Source organism: Rhyacophila brunnea, unplaced genomic scaffold (genome assembly GCF_057557595.1).
Source record: "Rhyacophila brunnea isolate RB1 unplaced genomic scaffold, BYU_Rbru_1.0 scaffold_11, whole genome shotgun sequence".
NCBI classification, from domain to species: domain Eukaryota; kingdom Metazoa; phylum Arthropoda; class Insecta; order Trichoptera; family Rhyacophilidae; genus Rhyacophila; species Rhyacophila brunnea.
The window spans coordinates 11,618,225-11,639,403 of record NW_028232763.1 but is presented as its reverse complement, the minus strand read 5'-3'; the positions used below and the strand labels follow the sequence as shown (position 1 = coordinate 11,639,403).

At 32.9% G+C, this 21,179-nt stretch overlaps 1 protein-coding gene across 5 annotated transcripts in view; it reads right to left on the bottom strand.

Annotated features, from left to right (window-relative positions):
- Positions 1–20,955, bottom strand: part of LOC147078361 (uncharacterized) — a 693,462-nt gene extending 672,507 nt beyond the window's left edge. For 4 of the 5 annotated variants that reach the window (XM_085958890.1, XM_085958907.1, XM_085958920.1 and 1 more), the window contains exon 1: positions 18,744–20,955. In XM_085958890.1, coding sequence (XP_085815016.1) covers positions 18,744–20,214 — 1,471 coding nt within the window. In that variant the 5' untranslated portion in view covers positions 20,215–20,955. The remainder of the gene's footprint in view (positions 1–18,743) is intronic. The other variant, XM_085958899.1, reaches the window with a different exon arrangement.
- Between the last annotated feature and the right edge of the window lie 224 nt (positions 20,956–21,179).

Below are 21,179 nucleotides of genomic sequence, written 5' to 3'. Positions count from 1 at the left end.
ATGAAGCCACGTAAACTTGGCATTAAAATCGCTTTCTAAATCTAATTAAAAACAAAAAGACCTTGCACGTTAAGCGAGATAATAAAAAAGTATACTCTGTGAGTATCTTTGATAAAATATTCGTTAAATCTAATCTGCTAAATCGTTTCTAGGCATATCTAACGTGTATATGTTTGTACCACGATTGTGCTAATTTTCACAATCCGAAGTTATTTTCAGTAATGGCTTGTTCAATAATTCACTGGTGTTATCACGCTTTGGTTTCCAGGCCATGAATTTCACATATTTTATTTTCAATGTAGCATAACCGAACACTCTGTCTTGTTATGTGCGAAACGCAATTATGAACGACTCTCTTGAGAGTTTTAGGGTTCATAATAATGGTTTTTTAGTCTGTTAATACTTACTATAAGAAGTGTTCGTTATTTTTCACCGAATATATTTAATTGGAAACACCCTCTTATATCCTATCCCAGAACATTTTCCAATATTTTCTAATAATAATAATAATTTTAGTAGGTATAAAGCAGTGGCGAAGGGTGAATATAGGCTGTTAAGATCTGCCATAAATAGCACACACTAAACTTTGCCAGTTATACGTATATGTTTTCATTGAAATAAAACTGCAATTTATAAACGCTATTGGTTAAATTTTAAAATTCAATTAAAATCTGTGAAAACCAATCCATAATAAATAATAATCAAAAAACACTCGTCTATCTATAAAATATCTAAAATTATGCAATTAAATCATACTCAAACTTTGGATATTTTATAAGTACCTAAATAGAATATTATTTTTTATGTCCTTATTATAGTTTGGTTTAGACAGGGCATGATAATGAATATAAAAAAAATGAACCAACAATATGTGTAATATGAATTCTTAATCTAACGAAAATAAATACCTAAGTTTGAATGAAAAAATGTGCACAATTTTGTCGTATCGCCCAAAATAACCCAAACCTCTTATGGTTTGGTTTAGGCAGGGTTTAATGATTGATTTTTAAAAACTAACCAACACCATCTGAAAATAATAAAATTGTAGTCTTAGTAGTAGTAACTGTAGATTAACAAAGTTTAATATGCACTATTTATGACGGATCTTAGCAGCCTACATCCACCCCTCGCTACTGGTATAAAGTGAAAATACATTCATTAATAAATAAAATATCCATATATGGACTGCAAAATTATTAAGTTAGAAGTTTCTAAACTAACACATCGTTGCTCATTGAATCAATAAACAATGGCAGTTTTCTATGCAACAAGAATAGACTGTTGCTTCAATTTATAAAGTATGGCAATATCTTAAAAATTAGTGCAAAATATCAATGTGAAAATATCTCGGCAATATAAACATTGCTAAATTGCGTTTTCCCGTTCAAGAAAATTTTTCTCAGTTTGGCCTCAGAGCCCGCCAGAGCCTCGGGCCTCCACATACTTTAAACCGGCATTGTGATCAGTACGACAAAAAAGAAAATTAGAATGTTCGTTCCAAAGCGAATATGGACAACCACAGATTGAAGGTTATATTCTATAATGATTACATTGAAGGACATTCTCTCCATCCACTGGATCAAACACACATTGAAAAATACAACAAGCATTTTTATTTTCCCAGACGCAGGTTCATAGATAGGTACTATAACGATCTCATAACATGTTAAACCGAGATTTAGATAGATTTTAAACCCCCCACTAAACGCCTCATCGTCATAGACGGCAAATTTTCGTTGCTCATTGAATCAATATCGAGTAAAAATGTAAATAATATATAATAGTATTTACAAATTATTATATTCATTTCTTAATGTATCAAAAATAGATCAATCGCACGACAGACAGCAAGTAACTTTATGTCAAAGTTTCAGACACCGGAAGCGTCTTTAAGGCTATACCTCAGTTGAGACGATGATGATGCGCAGATTGCGGGTCGCGGGTGAAAATGACGCATGCTGAACGAAATATGATTTGTCATATAAATCCAACATGCGTCCATTTAATGTTCTGTTTATTGTTCTATTAGTAACAATAATAATATATTCATTGACATGTTTTCTTTTTCAAGTAAATGGGTAACGTTTTTAGTCATCTTTACACGATTTAAGAATAAATACCCCCGTCACCATCACAAAACAAATTGACGTGTTCCCAGCTCGACGTTCTCTCTCCGAATGCCAGGTAGTCCAAAATTTCGTCGCGCCTATAGTTGAAAATTATTTGCCGTTTCACGCGTGAGTATCTTACGCGTATTGTTAAACGACAGTTTATAGTGCACGTCAGTCATTGCATTGGGGACTGAAAATTTTATTTCAACGAACCATTTAACAATATGGAAGGACAATAATAATGCATTGTACAATACTGTGACATTTAAAAATATAATTAATATTAAATTTATTCTCAGTCGTGTATTCCTGTGATCTTTTGGATTTATGTCCCATAAATCTTTATGTTTTCACAATCACAATGGAACATAGTTACGTATAAACGCACAAACCCACAATTTATTTTCCATTTTTTTTTTCATCGGGTAGGCATTCAAAAATGTTCCATAATTGTCTCTAAAATTTCCGATGTATACATTAATTTGGACTAACCAACATTTCATTTTTGAAGAGTGAAACTAATTCATAAAGAAAGCACAATGCATGATACGTTTTACCAGATGTTAACTTTTATATTTCTATTCTCAATGCGCTTATCAAAAAGGCATAATATGCTAATTTAATTCCTACCATTCTATTATTGGTATTAAATTCTAGGCCGAATACATGTTTTAATTTACTTAAATTGGTGCATTTCATATTATTCACAAATTCCACAAAATTACTATCACGTACCATTTCTTGAACGTGTAATATGTACTAAGATTTTTCACTTTAGTTGGTATTTAATTGATTTTTATCAGTAGTGAAAAATATTTTTCTTTGTTACATATTATTGTATATATACATATTACATTACGATTGTAAACATGCACCCAGAATACACAGAATTAATGGGAACTGAAATACCTAACGGGTGTGGAGTAAAAGGCAACCAATCACGAGTGTGGAAAAATATGGGATAAACTTAAACACGTTTCAAGAATATAATACGTCATTCTAGGCTTGTTCTTCGTTTTAACAACTGCTCTCGGTGTATGCACTGACGCTCATTCAATATTGGTGTATTTTAAGGTTGCAACACACACTATTGCATGTCTACAATGTGTTTCATTTTCGTAGCGCATACACATTCAAACCCTGCTTCAAAATGTAATGTATTCGAGTATAGCCAATCTGAATTATATTTATTAATCTGTTCTGTTCATGTACCAATGCAATAAAAAAAACTGAACAGAAATTTACTAAAAATATTGCATATTGAAGTTTCTCGAAATTTGTCTAATGTAGGTTGGTGCGTTTTCGTATAACTGCGTTGAATGATTTCTCACAACCTTTGCAATAAAATTCACACCACTGAAATTATGTCACTTCGTCCAAGTATGGTCAAAATAGACTTAACGTGTAAAATGTACGGCCATATGGTTCTTCATTGTCCATTAATAACGTAAGTATTACAAAACAATGCCAATTGCAAGCAATCAGTTAAAAAATATCAGTTGGTTAGATTGCGAGTCATAATAATTAGGGCTGACACAATCTGAATCACAGAATATATTCTTAATCCTGAAATACCGGTAGGGAAAAGTGTGAAATCCCGGGATATTTGAATGATTTTTTTAGAAGTAGGTACTTAATATATTTTCATTATTAACCGGTATCGATTTATTGATGAATGAAGGCACCATTTACTCTACTTACAGTCTTCGTGGTCCCTAGTCATTAGCTTATAGGTACGTACTTCCACAGAGCATAGCAAGTCCGTCGATCAAACAGGTTCTAGAGCGGCCATGTGGTCATGTAGTGTCCCTCGGATAGCACTATTATATGACAGAATTAAATTTCCATTTCATAAGCCAAGCGACCTTTATTGCATGGATATAAGCAATGTCAAGCCGCGCGACTAAATAGTGAATTTCGATCGTAGCGTTAGTTATTGCGTATACTTCGAATGCAATACTGCATGTAAGAAACAATTATTAGTATTTTAGTTTGAAAAATAATCGTAACATAAATTAAAGCGAATGAAATATACAATCTAAAATCTTCATTTACTGCAAAGTAGTTAGTATAAGTATTAAATAATGGCACTACTATTTAAATTCACTCGTGCAGCAGCCTGTTTATAGATAGGCTTTTAATGTAAAAATTTGATTAACCTTCCGTTTCTGAAATTGTATAACTTTTTTTGTGTAATATTTTCTTTATTAACAATAGTTACGCCCACGATACCGCGTCGGCTTATAATGTCGTGAATCCGGGGTTTCACTTCGAATCCCGGATCTGACAAATTCACCTATTTATTATGTTTATAATAGATTTAGCAAACGGCTATCATCAGTTTCTCATAAAACAAAAATCTGTGAAAACGATCTTCTTAGGATTAAACAATTCAAAAATATAATACAACTATGTAAGCGAATCAGGTGTCATATTAAATATAGTGAAACCAAGTGGTAAAGTTTATTAAATGTTTAATCTGTTAAAAATATTAAAAACAATATGATTAAAAAAATAACTAAGTACCTGCATTATTTTAAACTAGACTTGTCATTATTAAAAATCTTTGTGGATTTTTTAGTTTACGTTGCATAAGAAATTTTGGCCAATTACAAACAAATATTTTGTTCACATGCATTTGTGTAGCGACAAAAGTTTACAAACAATTGTATAATTTGTTTGCAAACATATTGTGTAGTATATTTTTTTCTACTTATAGCCGTTATTGTGCTTAATAGATTTTGTTTTTAATAATTAAGGATTATACCTAGTTGACAATATAGTGAATACGTTTTAATTTATACATATTTATGTAAAATTATTAATCTATTTAAAGTTTATAAACAGTTGTATAATTTGTTTGCGAGACGGTGTATGTTGGTGTGTATGGCTTGATAAGTTACAAGATAAAATGACCGTGACTCGCAGGCAGGAGGATACTGGGTCACATCCATATAAGGAATGTGACTCATTATTTAACAATATGTCGATACCTACTTGAAAGGCAAACAGCAGTTTGATAATTAAGTGGATATAAATCGTTATGCAATGTATTTATTTATAGATTTACAATTATATACAAATAAACACATAGTAATTAATAATTTGTTTATTTTTTGCGTTTAAAAGAGAGGTCATTAATTTGAAGAAAAAAACTGTAATGTCGGTACGTCTTCAATTAAATGTAAAGGTTAAATTTAAATCAAAATCAATACGGTGCCTCGTTTGTCAGTTAAAATTATCATAGATTTTTTTCTCGCGTTCTTATATGGGTATTAATTTTTTAGGTTGAATGCTCCGGAAAATACAAAGCTCTTGAATTAAAGGAATTTATTGATATTTAAAATTTTAAAGTGTTTTAATTATTAATACGTGTCTTAAAACACTAAACATGTGTTTTTATTGAAAGTCAAAGATAAACTAACACTATTTAAAAAAGCTATAAAATGTGAATTCGTTGAAGGATGCCATCTTATTATTACATAATAGTTTATATCTATGTTAATCATTAAAAATTAGTTACCTAAGGGTAATTAAGTTTTCTTTAATGCAGCGAAATTATTTTTGAATGATTCATTGTTCAAAAGTATGTATTTTACAATTATTTAAATAAATATATAAAATGTTTATAACTTTAAATTCTTTTTAGGTATCTATATTATTCAATACAGTCGCCATACCGAAATTAGATTCGATATAAATAAAAAGAATTCACGGGAAAAGGAAGGAACAACATAATAATTTTCTACAAAATACACAGGACATCACTAAAAATTTATTACTCGGTAGCCGTTACATCTCTAGGGAACGCTTTGACTATCCTCACAATCACGGTGCTATTGGTACATAATATATATATTCTTCTTTTTGACACTACATACAACACGCCACGAGACCCAACGACAGTAGTGTGGTGAAACAGTAGTGTAAAAGAAACAATTACAAACAACCCAAGCTTTGAAAAAATCATATAAAAATTGTGTCCTCGCCGAGATCGAACCCACAGTCCCCAGTTGAAAATCCAGCGCCTTGTGTGAGAAGACTAACACCAGGAAACATTCATGATCCAGACTACGTAATGACTACGACTATGCCGATGATAGTTGCATACAAATTTAAATTTTAAGAATATCTGGATTAGAAACATCCCACGTGAGCCCAGGTTCAGCGTAGAAGTGACTAGTTGCAAGAAAGTGGAAATCCTTGATGAAAGATAGTTTACATAAATAAAAGGTAGGTATTTGTTTGAAGAATTATCGAAAGTAAAAACTTTTACTTTTACTCAATCCAAAATTTTGGTGTTCGGGTGTCTATGCCAGCACGAACATACCCGAATTTGACCAACATGTCTACCAACCTAAATTTTCACCGAATTCACCAACATGAATTTACCAATTATTGTAGAATATCGAGAATAATCGCCGCCGATAACCGCTTTGTGTATGGAAAGGCTGCCGTGTTAATTTGGACCAATGCAAATAACGTAAACGTGCTAAATGTTAAGAATAGATGCGGTGACCTCCTAATAGAAACTTTACTGCAGTTTTATAAAGATGCATACCCAGAGTTATGACCGACAAAGTCATGAAATTTTATTATCTCGTGTCTCTTTGTGTACATGAATTCATAAAATTGAATGTCAAATTCTTCGCTAATGTATCAAATACTTGTTCACATACAAATTTGTTGGCTGTATACTAAAGGACAGATGTTTCAAAGACCACCATCAATCACGTATATTGTAACATAAAACAATACGATATCATCTAATTTAATCACCTAGTTCTAGTAGATGCCAATTCTAGACACGTCTTTCACTTTGACTCAGAGTTTCTCAACTTAAGAAACTCGTAGGTAGTATGTGTCGTAACCAAACTAAACAAAACAATTAGTTTACACACATCTATAGTTATGTATCCACGTTATAAGTTCAGGTTTATATAACTAGGGCCACTATTTTTAAATCTAAATGAGAACTCTATGTTTCCCTGATAACGATCCAAAAATAAGGAGCATTCGCTGCCTGTTTATTTATTTTATTTATTTAAGATAACAAAACATTGTGGACATAGCAAATCTAAATCCAAGACGTTCACAACATGAGATTTAGAATATAACAGATATCACCCTCACAAGAGAGAAGAAACTATTATACTTATATAATAATATAAACATAATTAAGTACAATTGCATACAGAAAAATTAAATTTCAAAAACAACATAATATCGACTGTATTTAGGAAAAAAGGGCGTAACCCTCGATTTTTCGAAAAGTGGTTTTATTAGATATTAACAATGTATACAACTAAATACACGTTCTGTAAAAAGAAAGTAAGCCGCAAATGCCAAATTATTATCTAAATTCAGGTTTTAATTGAGGTTTAATTAAGTTTTAATTTCAGGAAAAAAGCATTTATACTCAATTTTAATCATTTTTCTGTAATAACTTCTTTAATTATTGTTAGATCAAAAAGATATTACACCAAATCATCAATCATCGTGCACCCAATGTATGTGTGTTTTTTTTTTTTTTTTTTTTTTTTTTTAAATATTAAACCAAAATCATTCAAAAAACGTTTTTTGCCCCTTCTGTAAAATTTGTTCTGTAAGGGTTATGCCCTTTTTCCTAAACACGGTCGATATGAAAATGTCCGTCATTGTGGAGCGCTTTGACTGGTTTTGCACCCTTCGCTAATGGTGCCTGGTAGGCTTGATACGAGGAAACAGTTCCGACCCAGAATAGATCATGGCTGCGACCACGTAGGTAATTGACAGGCACATGTTCAAATTCTTTAGGACACCAGGATTGGAAACCATTCCTCGCGATAACAGGCAAAAATGTCTCAAGAGCAGAAAAGTAATCTACGAGATTCAAGAGAGTGAAAAGTAAGCATGCCTTCCAAGGTAGAGAACTAACCTTACTTTGGTTATTCTGTGTTCAAAGAAATTTGTTTCATAAATATATATATTCCACTTATATGAGGGTGAATTTAGGTAGGGTTTGATTTACATATATATTATTAAAATAAAATATATTTAGCTCACCTGATGTAGGTACATTCTTGTGCCTTGTGCCTTATCGTCGCTATATGGTTGGTTTGTCGAATATCCGTTTTTGTTGAAATCAACCTTTTAATGCAGTAGTAAAAGTGCATAATGATTTTTCATAATCTAAATGGACCAGAACTATCCTTTTATTTAAATTACATTTTAATGAATACAGCATTCATATGCTGTAAAACAACAATTTAAATACCTCCATGTATTTAAATAGGGTAATGAAATTTGTTTTTTGTCTCCTGAACATTTGACATTTGGTCTATTCGACAAACCAATCCTACAGCGACGTTATGCATTCATATCATTTGGTGTAATCGTTTTGAACTTGTAGCTTGTGATGTTCATTCATAGAAAAAAACATTTATTTTGGAATTAATCATTATCGCATGGTCGCACCGAAAGTGTAAATATTTTTTTTCATATAGGTACTTAAGAAAATAGTTGCTTTCAATAAGATTTTAAACATGAATTACTTAATTAGGTAATTACGTACCCAAACTGGTGTTTCCGTGGACGATCTCTATTATATTGCTCTAAAAGTTTTGTTGTTTATTAATTATTTATTGTTGTTTATAGCCCTATTAATTTGAAGTACAAACCATGATCAAATACCGATATTTGCATCATTTAGACTAGTATGGATTTGTAACCTGATATATGTAATTGTCAATAATTAGAAATAGTTTTATGGTTAATTAGATAATTTTAATGTAACCAGTTATATTATAACCTATATAGAAGCAAAAATACAACTGCGCCGTAATTGAAAATATCTACGTTAAGAAATAAAAACAATCGTAATTTAATTCACTTAGCACACATGGTGGCAGGTTTTATAATAATATGACAAATGGAACGGAATAAAAACAATAACCATATGATCACTTTGATGCAACTACCTAATATATTTTGCCTGTGTTATTGTATATTTTCTAAATTATTTTACTGGGAGATTTTAATAAACATTTTCCAGTGACGTCCCTAGATAAAATGCCGCCCCTAGGCAGCGCCAAAATGCCGCCCCATGTTTTTATACAGTAGTATCATCCTTTCATGAGTCAAATATCTAAGAAATGTGTTGTATGGATACATTACTAACAATATATCAGACTGTAATTATTCGCAAATTTGCACGTGTCGTTTCTGGTCACCAAGGGCAATGGAAGTAAACTAGACATCGCGAACCCAACAAAACCAGTGAGCTGAATATTTTAATGGAAAGATAATTTCGTTATTATTAAGTTTATGTAACTATTTCTATATATTCCAAATGATTATCCTCGATTTTCTGCCCCTTGACAAACTGCAGCCCCCAAGCGACGCTCAATCTGCCTACCCCCACGGGACGTCACTGACATTTTCGGTCTGAGTAATTATATAAAAAATAAAATCATGTCATAGTATTAATTGTCGCCACCATCACTGACCTTCGGTACGTCTGTTTCAAGTGATGCTTGGCTGAGGTCGCTAATTATTTATAATCTCTATGTAACAGTTACGGTAAATTGAGAACCATTTTACATACAATGTCATAATTACACCGTTGACAAAAATCAATCCGATCTCGTGCAAACGAGCTTGGATATTTTCCAAGACATTTAAGAGGTTTAGCAAAACGCATAGTCAAAATAGCCGATTATGACACTTTACTAATTGTATTATTAAGAGAGATCTCTGGGTGAGAATGTTCTCTGCAATAAGTTTTGTACAACTTCAATAGTTTTCATAATAACTATCTTAGTACCTATTTGTATTATTATTAAGTACTAACTTTAAATACATTTAATTAACTTGGGGCTTAAATTAAATTTTCCTCTTCTTCTTTAATTTTGCTTACATAATAACGACTGGACGTTACATTGCTAGCAACAGTTCTGCCGAATAATATATTGGAATAATATATAAGAAAACCAGTATTAACACCACAAAGACAATATAATCGTAATAGTCGTAGATGAGTTCATTTTTTGTGTAATGATTCTAATGAATTAACTTGAGTCAATATTATTCCATTCTGATTTAGTCAACTTATTTTTTTTTATATCCGACTTAAATCAAACATAAAAAAAATATTCGGTACTGAGTAGATTTCTGTACCTACAAGGACAAATAATATTAATTTATTTTCGATTAATAATTTTAATTACTAGAAAAAGAGGTCGACGTCACGGTTCATCGAGTACAAAATAGTAAATAAACATTCGACTTGAGTAGTTACCCAGTGGCGGCTGGTGGTTTCCGAAATTGCTCTTATTGGGGGTGCACTAAATACTTTAGTAAGTATATCCACGATTCAGCGTGTGTTCCCCGTACTCTATTAATTGTGGTACGCACTTTTTGATGACTATTCTGTACGAGTGTATGCTGTTGGTATATGACGTAAATTGTGAGAAGTGAATGATAAGTTATGAGTAGCATTTGTACCTACACATTGAATGATGTTATAAATATGTGAAGGAGTGTAGTGCACTTGCATAATGTTAGAGCAGCCGCCATTAGTTACATGATTACAATATAGTATTGATGTATTCTGACTATCAAATAAATAATAATAAAATAAATTACTTCCCCTACAGATTAAAACCACAGCGGAGAGGTTTTTGGCAGGGGGTGCTGCTTGCATACCTCCGGAGTTTTTCACCCCTCCGCGGCTCAATTTTTGATGAGTAACCGGGTTCAGGACCCGGAAGTAACAGACGAATAAGATGCGATTTTTGCTGACTACGATAGATACTGATTAACCACGAGCCACTCTTCCGGTCTTCTTGGGCTCACACACCTGGATCTCACTCCCCAAACCTGAAGGAGATGACCTCGGAACCAAAAGCAAAGCTGGATCGAACGCAGGACAACACGAGACCAGACAAAAGCGAGGGTAGAGATGAAGATGAAGATGGCGACAATGGCACGAGACGGTGCTGAGAAGAGACGGACAAACCTAATCAATTTTTTTTTACCTAACATTGCAACATACCACTAGAAATTGCAGAAGAGAACCCTCTTCCGGCTTTCCTCAAAAGCCGGATTAAATTAAATTAAAATAGCACACAGTAAACTCAAACAAACCTATAATCCAGATCATTAACTTCAGACGAAGGGGACTACGCAATTGTGCCCCATGAAAATAGGAATATCCCAAGTCAAGTCAAGGTATTTACTATAATTACTATTGTGATAATGATAAATTATAAATAATCGTTGCAATGTTATTTCTTTAATGACATCTACAATCAACTTGTAATTGACAATATAATTAAAATTAACAATACGCTGAATATTTTATTATTTTTTTCCATAATGATAGTAAAGGGCCTTATGTACTATTATTTTTATTGCTTACAAAGACATCGTGATGTGTTTGCTTTTAAACTCCTGTGTTTTCATACATACTTAGCTAATATATTATCATGATTTTTTATCTAAATTATTTACTAATGAACATAATTACTATATTATTTTCAGGCTAATGAGAGAAAATTTTACTTGCCACATTATTTTCGTTTTGCTAATCTTGTTTTACGTAAGCTCTGTTAATTAGGTACTGCTTAAAATACCTCGTAATAATAATATAAAAATATACCTATTACTTATATATTATCATTATTTTATTTTGTTTTAACATATCCATTTAAAGTAAACGAGACTCTTTATTAACAATATAACAATTATTATCAGTACCTAGATTTTAAGAAATATAAATGATAATTCATTAGATATATAAAACAGAGCGTGAGGTTTTAATTAACGAAAATAAAATATTTGATCGACAATATGATTACCGATAGAAAGCTATATCGGAGATGGCGCGTTTGAAAAAGTGATTGATAATGTATCCATTTAGCCAATACTGTGCATGTCATAGAAGAGATCGATACAATAGAAATGTGAAAGCCAGTTGCCATGGACCAAACTTTTTGAAGCAGGGTTCACTTTATTACGTTCGTCAAAAAAAACCAAGAGACACAAAGCGCGCTGACTGTCCTCAAATATTGAATGTGTATTTTGTTTACGTGAAAAATTTTAATGCATACTATGAGACAGACGTATTGAAAATATCGCGTGCTTAAGTTTATTCCATATTTTTCCACACTCAAGATTCGTACCCTGCTAACTAGCTATAACCTGGAAATACACGGCCGTGTAGTATTGAGATCAAATTCATGTCTAAATAAAATATTTAAAAATGTGTAGGTTCATAATAAAAACTACAGGAATACAAGGGCAAGACAGAAGGAAATATTATATTAGAAATATAATCATACATATTTTATATAATATCCTGGTAGGTGCTCGTAAGTCTCAAGTCATACCTATCAAATATTTGACAATAATGACAGTGTTATTATCAGATATATTGATACAAATCAATATTAATTTTCTTATTGAAGCTAATAAAATTTGAACATTATTGTCTGCATTATCCCATGAACCACGCATTTTTATATCAATGCTATACGGCCATCTCTTTCCGGAATGACAAGTCACGCTGAAAATGTAATAAGTATGTACAATTTACATGTAACCTGGCTGATACATTAGTAGAAGGCTTGATTTCGTTTAAATATTGAAAGAAAAGAAAACCCACTCTGTGTAGACTGTAGAAGATAATATATGTTCATAATTTACATAATTGTGTATGTGTTCATAATTTTGAACACTTCCACAAATCAGAAACAAAATTTATACTGACCTAGAAGCTGTATGTTTTATTTTAAATCCATTTTATTATCGTATTAGATAAATCATTGTGAGTTAAAATACCGTTTGGTAGTGATTCATTTTCTGCAATTCGCCCAAGATGGCATTTACTAAATTTAATAATATCATCGAAACAAATTGTTAATCGATTCGCTTCAAGTCCGTACAAGATCGTGTGACAAAGCGCAATGCACCAAACTACAGTGGGCGGGTGACATTCTTCGAAATTCGGAATAAACACACTGACGTTGGGCAGGCTAGCGAGCGGGCTTAGTCACCCAGGAGGTGCTGATATGCCTGAATGGCGTGGTAAAATTATCTTGAAGGAATAATGATTCAGTTATCTTATGATGACATATCTATAATAATTTATCCATCGAAAAGGTGCAGTAGAAAACTGTCTAGCCCAGGGATCGGCAAACCGAGGCTCGCGAGCCGCATGTGGCTCTTTGGGTATTGGCGTGCGGCTCTTTGCCAAATTCCCAATTTTTACAAAAACTTGTGTAAAATTCACAATTTTTATTTTTTGTCATTGATTTGTACACTGATTATATAATATAATGACATTATCGCGAGCCTAATTTTTCCTCCGTGATGGTTGATGCAAAAAGGTATGATTGTTGTTGTTTTAAACCCGCCCATTGCAAAAGTCGACAAATCAATTTTTTCTCCATTTATTTTATTGACACGAGCACTTCTGAAATACAATTTTATTGGTGGATTTAACAAGCAATGATCTACATAAAGTAGATACTACGATTTTTAATACATATTATGGAATAGCTTTCCGAACTCATATTCGGGTCTACATAATAATACGTATGTGAACAATCATTTTCAAACGTGAACAATATAAATAGCATTTAGAGAAGCCAAATAACCGATGAGAATTTTTTGGAGTCGCCCCTGAAATTAACAACTACAAGTTACTTACCAAATAAACACACTCTCCAAAGAAATGCAAGGAATGTCATTGTTCACATTAGTTTTAAGGAATGCGTAAAAATTGTATGTAATTCATATTCTGTAAAAATTATATTTATAATGTCAACAATAAAAACATAATATAATATTAAGTATTTACGTTAGTTTTATTCGAGAAATCTTCTTCACTTAATAAATAAACAATTATAAAATGTAATTAATTCATTTAAATAAATCATATTTATAAAAATATACGTATGGCTCTCGAATTTTTTTTAACCGTTGTGCCACTCATGTTTGGCTCTTTTGGTTCAAGAGTTTGCCGACCCCTGGTCTAGCCCAATCATTTCTAATAAAAAATATTGGATAACAGATTATAACATAATATACTTAATATTTAGATAAAAATATATGTTCATCATAGATGTCGTAAACTATGGGATGCAGTGAAAAATATATATTACATACAATAAATTGAAAATTGTTTAGAATTACGAGTCAATTAAAAGGTTATCCAATTAGTAGATAGTGTAGATACTATAGATTTTTGAAATTATTGATTTTCTGATTCCCATCAAAATTCAAATTTTTGTTCAATATTGTTTGGCAAATCATTGTGGAAAGATACACAGTTGTACAATGGGTGTACGTCTAATCGACCTACGTTTCGGATAGGTATTACTTGAAAATTATTACAGAGCTTACATTCGTAATTTGATTGGAAAATTCGTGTCGAATGGTAATGTTTGAGACCCGTCAAAAACGTAAACGTACTACTGAAAGTATCGATGTTGTGAATCAAGTTATGGATGAAAATCCGGAACAATTAATATCACGTCGTTCTCGAGAACTTGGACTTTCTTAGTGCACTACATGAAATGTGTCGCTGAGTTTCAAAACCCGCTATAACACTTTTTCATTATGTTGATAAAATCAACAAAAACTTTTTGAACTAAAAAGGTTTTTGAATATTTCAGTAGTGTTATAGCGGGATTTGATAGACACATTGATTTTGTTTCATAAATGACAGTTTATCGTAGCGGCTTTTGAAAGAGGCGATAAAATTTTCATGTAGAGATTTTAATAACGAATCCAACGATATATAATATATCTTAATTATAAAAATAAAATAAATATAAAAAAGTTATAGCGGATTTTGAAACTCAGCGACACAAATATTCTTCATAAAGATCTGCGTTTGTAGCCGTATAAAATACAGTTTAGACGAGAACTTAAACTGAATGACCTTTTGGTACGTCGAAATTTAGCTGATTGGTCTTTAAAGCAAGTTTAAAAAGACTCATTATTTCATGAAAAAATAATCTTCAGCGACGAAGCTCATTTTTAGTTAAATGACTTAGTAAATAAGCACAATTGTCGCATTTCGAGTAATTAAAACCCATATGCTATTCCTAAAACACCGTTACATCCACAAAAATTAACAGTTTGGTGTGGTTTATGGTCTGGAGATGTCTTTGGACCGTATTTTTTGAAAATGAAAATGGCAATGCAGTTACTGTCAACGGAGAACGCTACAGAAACATGATTGATTTTTTCTGGCATGAAATAGATTTTGCTAAGGACGATATTATGTAGTTCCAATAAGATGGTGCAACATGCCGTACAGCTCGTGATACAATCAACTTATTGAGAGAAAAGTTCAGTACCTATATTTTAATATTATATCTCTTATTTGATAACCATATACGAACGTCAATATAAAGTTTTATTACTTGGAGGCCCATATGATCTTATTAGGATCGGATAGAAAATAATGTTTACATAATATAAATTTTGCGCGTGGTGATAAAATCATAATTTGAAAATATAATAGTGAACAACGAAATAATTCTAGATAAAAGAGTTTTAAAATAATGCAATTTTGCGGATAAAACTACTTACTATAATATTATGTTTATTTTCATAATGTGACTATATAGGTCATAGAGGATTGTAATGGGACATAGGTACTATGTATATCTACCGAACTAAGTTTAAGGGTAGCTAAGTATTATAGTAGCAATAGTGCGAATTTTAAACTGTCGTGACAATAACTCTTTAGACATAAAAGTGCTGATTGTCTCTCCAATCTCATTCTTCAAGACTAAGCGAGACGCGATGTTGTCATTTTATAGTAGGTACCTACCTACTATTTGACAGGTAGTGAAAAAAAAACTAAAAATGAGAATAGTTAAATTTTTTGCCGGCAAGTTCGCCACTATCGTTCTACTACGCATGCGCAAATCGGAAAAATGTATACTGTCACATTTAAAAGCTTCCAAACTTTTTTGATTCGTACATGCTATCTTGCCAACTGCAGTCAGTTAGTCCCGTGAGGGTAGGCAGATTGAGCGTCGCTTAGGGGCGGAAGTTACTCAAATGGCGGCAAATCGAGGAGAATCATTAGGTATATATAGAAAGCTACATAAACCTAGTAATAACGGAAAAATCTTTCCATAAAAAAAATCAGCTCACTGGTTGGAAACAAAATATATCTATTAATTAGATAAGTACTATACAATTTTCAACATGACTTTACTTTTTTGTCGGGTTCGCGATGTCTAGTTTACTTCCGTTGTCCTTGGACGTCACGTTCTTCACAGTCACTCACGAGTTATGGAAGTTGTCAGGTGTATTTTTAAATGTACCTATCTGAAACCGTAGACTCGCAATATTGTTTATTGAAGTAGAGATGGGATTTAAGTTAGATTTAGTAGTAAAGGTACCTATATCTTGTTAGTAATGTATCCATACAATACAATTCTTAAATATTGGAGTCATGAAAGGATGATAAAAAGTACTGTATAAAAAAAATGAGGCTGCATTTTGGCACTGCCTAGGGGAGGCATTTTGTCTAGGGACGTCACTGACTGCAGTTTACCCATATATTTTCTTGTTACGGCCGCGATAATACTTACTGTCAACAGTAAATCCATGCACGTGTAAACGGGCTATAAGACTTTCTTACGTACGTAAGCTTTTTACGTATGTTACATAGGTTTACTGTTTTTTTGCTTAGTTTTATCCAGATAATTTTAGCGAGAATATTACATTACTTTATACCTGTCTTATGAATTATGAAAACCCGGATTGTTTTATTCGTTCTGCCATTTGGATAAGTAAGACATATTATTTTAATATAATAATATGATAATGTTGTCGTGTTTAATACACTGTATGTGGGTTGTCAGTTTCGTGCACATTGTTGTTTGCGATCGGTAGTCGATTTTTTAGACATCATGCTAGAACAACGTAGGAGTACTTTTAATAAGTTATGAATAAAATTAAAATGAGTAACAGATTAATTTGTTTCTAAACAGACAATGCAGCAAGCAAGGAAGTGAATACATATTATGAACTTAATAATTTTGCTGAAATAACACGCACATAATATTATAATGTGTTTTTAAGAATTTTCTAGTTAGATTTCCGTTTATTTTAAATTAGTTTGATTGTACTAATATATAGATGCACACAAGGCTGCTGTGAAAGATGCAACTGTCTCTGTGCAAAATAAAAAGTTCGAAATCGTCTAATACTGGCATGTTCAACTTCAACAGTGACGTCCCGTGAGGGTAGGCAGATAGAGCGTCGCTTGGGGGCGGCAGTCACTTGAAGGGCGGTAAATCGAGGAGAATCATTAGGTATATTATATAGAAATATGTACCTAAACTAAGAACCTAACAACGAAAATATCTTTCGATTAAAAAATCAGCTCACTGGTTGGAAACAAAATGTATTAACATAAAAGGTTTAACAGGACTGTTTTTGTCGGTTTTGCGATGTATAGTTTACTTCTGTTGTCCTTGAACGTCACGTCCTTGGTGACCAGAAATGACACGTGCAGATTTGCGAATTATATTATGAATTATAGGTAGGTAACTACATAGGTACTTACTTAGCTCGCGTGTTTTGAAAGTTGTCAGGTGTATTTTTAAATGTATCTGAAACTGTGGACTCGCATTATTGTTTATTGAAGTAGAGATGGCATTTAAATTGGATTTAGTGGTATATATTTTGTTAGTAATGTATCCATACAATATATTTCATAAATATTGGGGTCATGTAAGGATGATAAAAAATACTGTATAAAAATGGGGCGGCATTTTGTCGAGGGACGTCACTAAACCTCAAGCATACATTGGTCTACTATACAGTATCAAAACTGGTAGTAGTTATTTACCATACACTCCTACTGGAATTCTTCAACTTGAACAGACGTATTATATTTGACTGAGGGACAATAATTAAATTAAACAACTACACAAAGCAATACTCCATTTCTCATTCGTCTTGAAAATGGTAAGTTTGGTCCTCTTTTTGCGAACTCATTGCGTTTATCTTAAAATTATTCTCATACTGTACCAAGAGCTTGCTGCGCAAGGCTATGCCTCAGTTTAAAGCGAGACAAATCACATATATTCCCTTTCTATCACTCCTGTGGCAGGTTGTGAGTTATGTAATACGAATCAAGTAATATGCCGAGGTGACGCCGTTAATCGTGAATCGTTAAAGTTTCCCTTCAAAATCTCAATGAAATCATATTTGTAGTACACGCTTTTTATATTCTCACTACTAAATTCTTATTGGCGCGATCGACTAAGATCCATCCCGTTATTGAAGCGTTGGACATGTCTGGTCTAATACATTATTAAACTAAAAGACGCCAGTTTAATCAGTTAATTATTTATTACTAAATCCGATACATAAGTGATAAACGCACATTACTAAACATTAATATCGCGCACTTTAATAATTCAAATTTTGTTTATATTTAGACTGTCGTAATATTATCAAGTATCAATTCAAAACAATATATTTATAGCGACCACATAATATGTTAATGCTGATAACCCATGTACTATAATAAATTATCTGAAACCCTCCTCAAAATCCTACCGTCCATGCCACCTATATCAATATTACATGTAAACCAATCAATTGACTCACCTGTCTTGCCTCTCCTTTCCCTTTTCTTGTTCAAGAATATCCTCCTCCTGAGTCGCATAAGGACTTTATCAGCTTCGTCAACAGTTTCTGAAGACGAAGAGACAGCACCTTCAGAGTGCCGCCTCTCAGTTTCTTGATAACTCGATTCCTTCTTCCACGTCCAGTAATCACTACACGAATTAACTCTTTGGTATTTTCTTAGCCTTCTTTGAATCTCATGCTCCACAGCACTTTCTAAATCTTCTTCGTCATAAAATAACTCTGGATCAACGGTAAAGTTGGAGTCATCACTGATGATCATGCCTCTCCTCCATGTATCATTAGGAATGCTTTTCGATTTCTCCCTGAGTTTTACGTTATTGATAATTTCTTCGAGCCATGCTGGATTCTCTTTGTTCCTGGATGGCAAACTTTTGAGATATATATCCAAAAATGACATTTTTCTAACCATTGCCGCGTTAAGCGGATTATTCTTAGTCGATGGAATGACGTCAGTATTTGATCTTCGAATACCCATGATAGGCGTTTTGCATTTTGGTTTGTGATACGAAGCAGATTTATGAATCCTATTAAAGAACTTAGCTCTTGGAGTTGTATGATCATTATAAACATTTGAATTGCTTGTAAATATTGGAGTTCCATTGTATGTAAACAACTTTCTTTGAGATGTGTTCAGATTAAACAATGAATTATTTGATCTTCGTGCTTCAGTAGTTTTATTTATGAATCCTTTCATGGATTCTGGCTCAGATCCACTTCTTTTAGCTGGTCGTCTTCTGCGAGTAGGATTATACCTAGAATCATTTTCGCATAGAAGTAAAGTTCCTGGCTTTCCAGACACGAACTTGTAGACAGCTGGAGGTGGAGCGCTACTGTCGTTATCGGAACTCTTATAACTACTATTCTCTACTTCACTAGTTTCCATTCCACTCGCGGGGGAGTAGAAACTTATCGGACTACTTAGAGTCCTTCTATATTGTGGTAGTGAAAGATTCGCTGCATCTTTCGACGTCGTTTCTTTATCATTTTGAACAGATGAATCTGAATCTTGCTGATTATCAAAGCTTGACGATAGTTCATCTGTCTTACTTATACTTCGTCTATAAAACCTTGTATAAACTTTATCACCTGAAACGCTGTTGTTTTTCTTTAAGGGGAAGTTAATTTGACGTTTTGCAAAATCGGTAGCGCCCATAGATTTGCAGTGTCTTTTTGCAAAATTAGTTTTCTCAACATCTGAGCTTTTAATGGATATATTGTCATCGTTTGTTTCGACCAGTAGGTTTCCATCACAGTCGAAGAGTTGTATTGTCGGGAACACCCGTCCAGGTGAACAATTACGGGTGCACAGTTCCCATTTTCTGTTTCTAGGTTCACGTAACTGAATGCGAATGACATTCTCGTTGATGTGAGGTCCATCTTTATCGGTGACTTGATCCAAAAGCGGATTCTCAGGCATGTTTTGCTTCATCGTCTTCCACCCTCGACAAAATAAACATCCACCACTTTTTTTTACAATACCGATTATAAAACAACAAACAACAAATAATTACCCTCTGTTGTTTATTATACAAGAATGCTGAATTGAATATTTCCACAGTGAAATGTTTCCGATTTTTGGACAATGGCCAAGGTCAGGAATTCTCCTTCAATTCACTGAATGTAGTGTCACATAAATATACAAAAATACTCGCCACCATCCGATTTGGCACTGCAATAATAAACATCGATTTCTACAGTGAAATCGTGACCGTTCACTCACTCCTGAAAACTTTAAAACTACAATGAATCAATAGAAAATAATTAATAAAATTTAATACAAAGTGAAATATATTATTTGAATTAAACTAAACTGTGAGTAACTTGTAACTTTCACAATGTATGTATTATTCACTTCGGTCATTCGAGTAGTATTATAAGAAAACTATTGCACCTTTTATTATCGATTATAATCTATTCACTTTCTGATGCGGTCGCAACATTCGCCCGATTTACAATGCAGTCCGGTCGAAAGTGAATCTTTCTTTATTCTCAGGTAACAAGCGAGAGGCGTTTTTCGGTCCTCGGGAGATGAAACTCATCGCGATAAATTCGATCGTGTTTTTGTCGTTTCGTCATTATTGTTTACTTCGATTTCCGCGCACCGACGTCGGCCTCGGTTCGTGAGTAAAAGCGGTCCGGCACTACAAACTACGATCCGCGGAGATCGACTGATCTGAGATCTCTTCTAGCCGGCGACCACTCGCGGCTCTGACATTCCCGTCAGTGGTGAAAGACCAAAATAGACCGTTCGGTCGAAAATAATTCAACTTGGTGAGTTGGTGCATGCGGTCGCGTGCGTTTCTCTTCGCCTGGTCGATGGTACCTCCCCAATGCACAGCTGGTGTGTCTAATTTTGTTCTGATAAGATAAGAAGCAGGGCACGTAGGAAGTTTT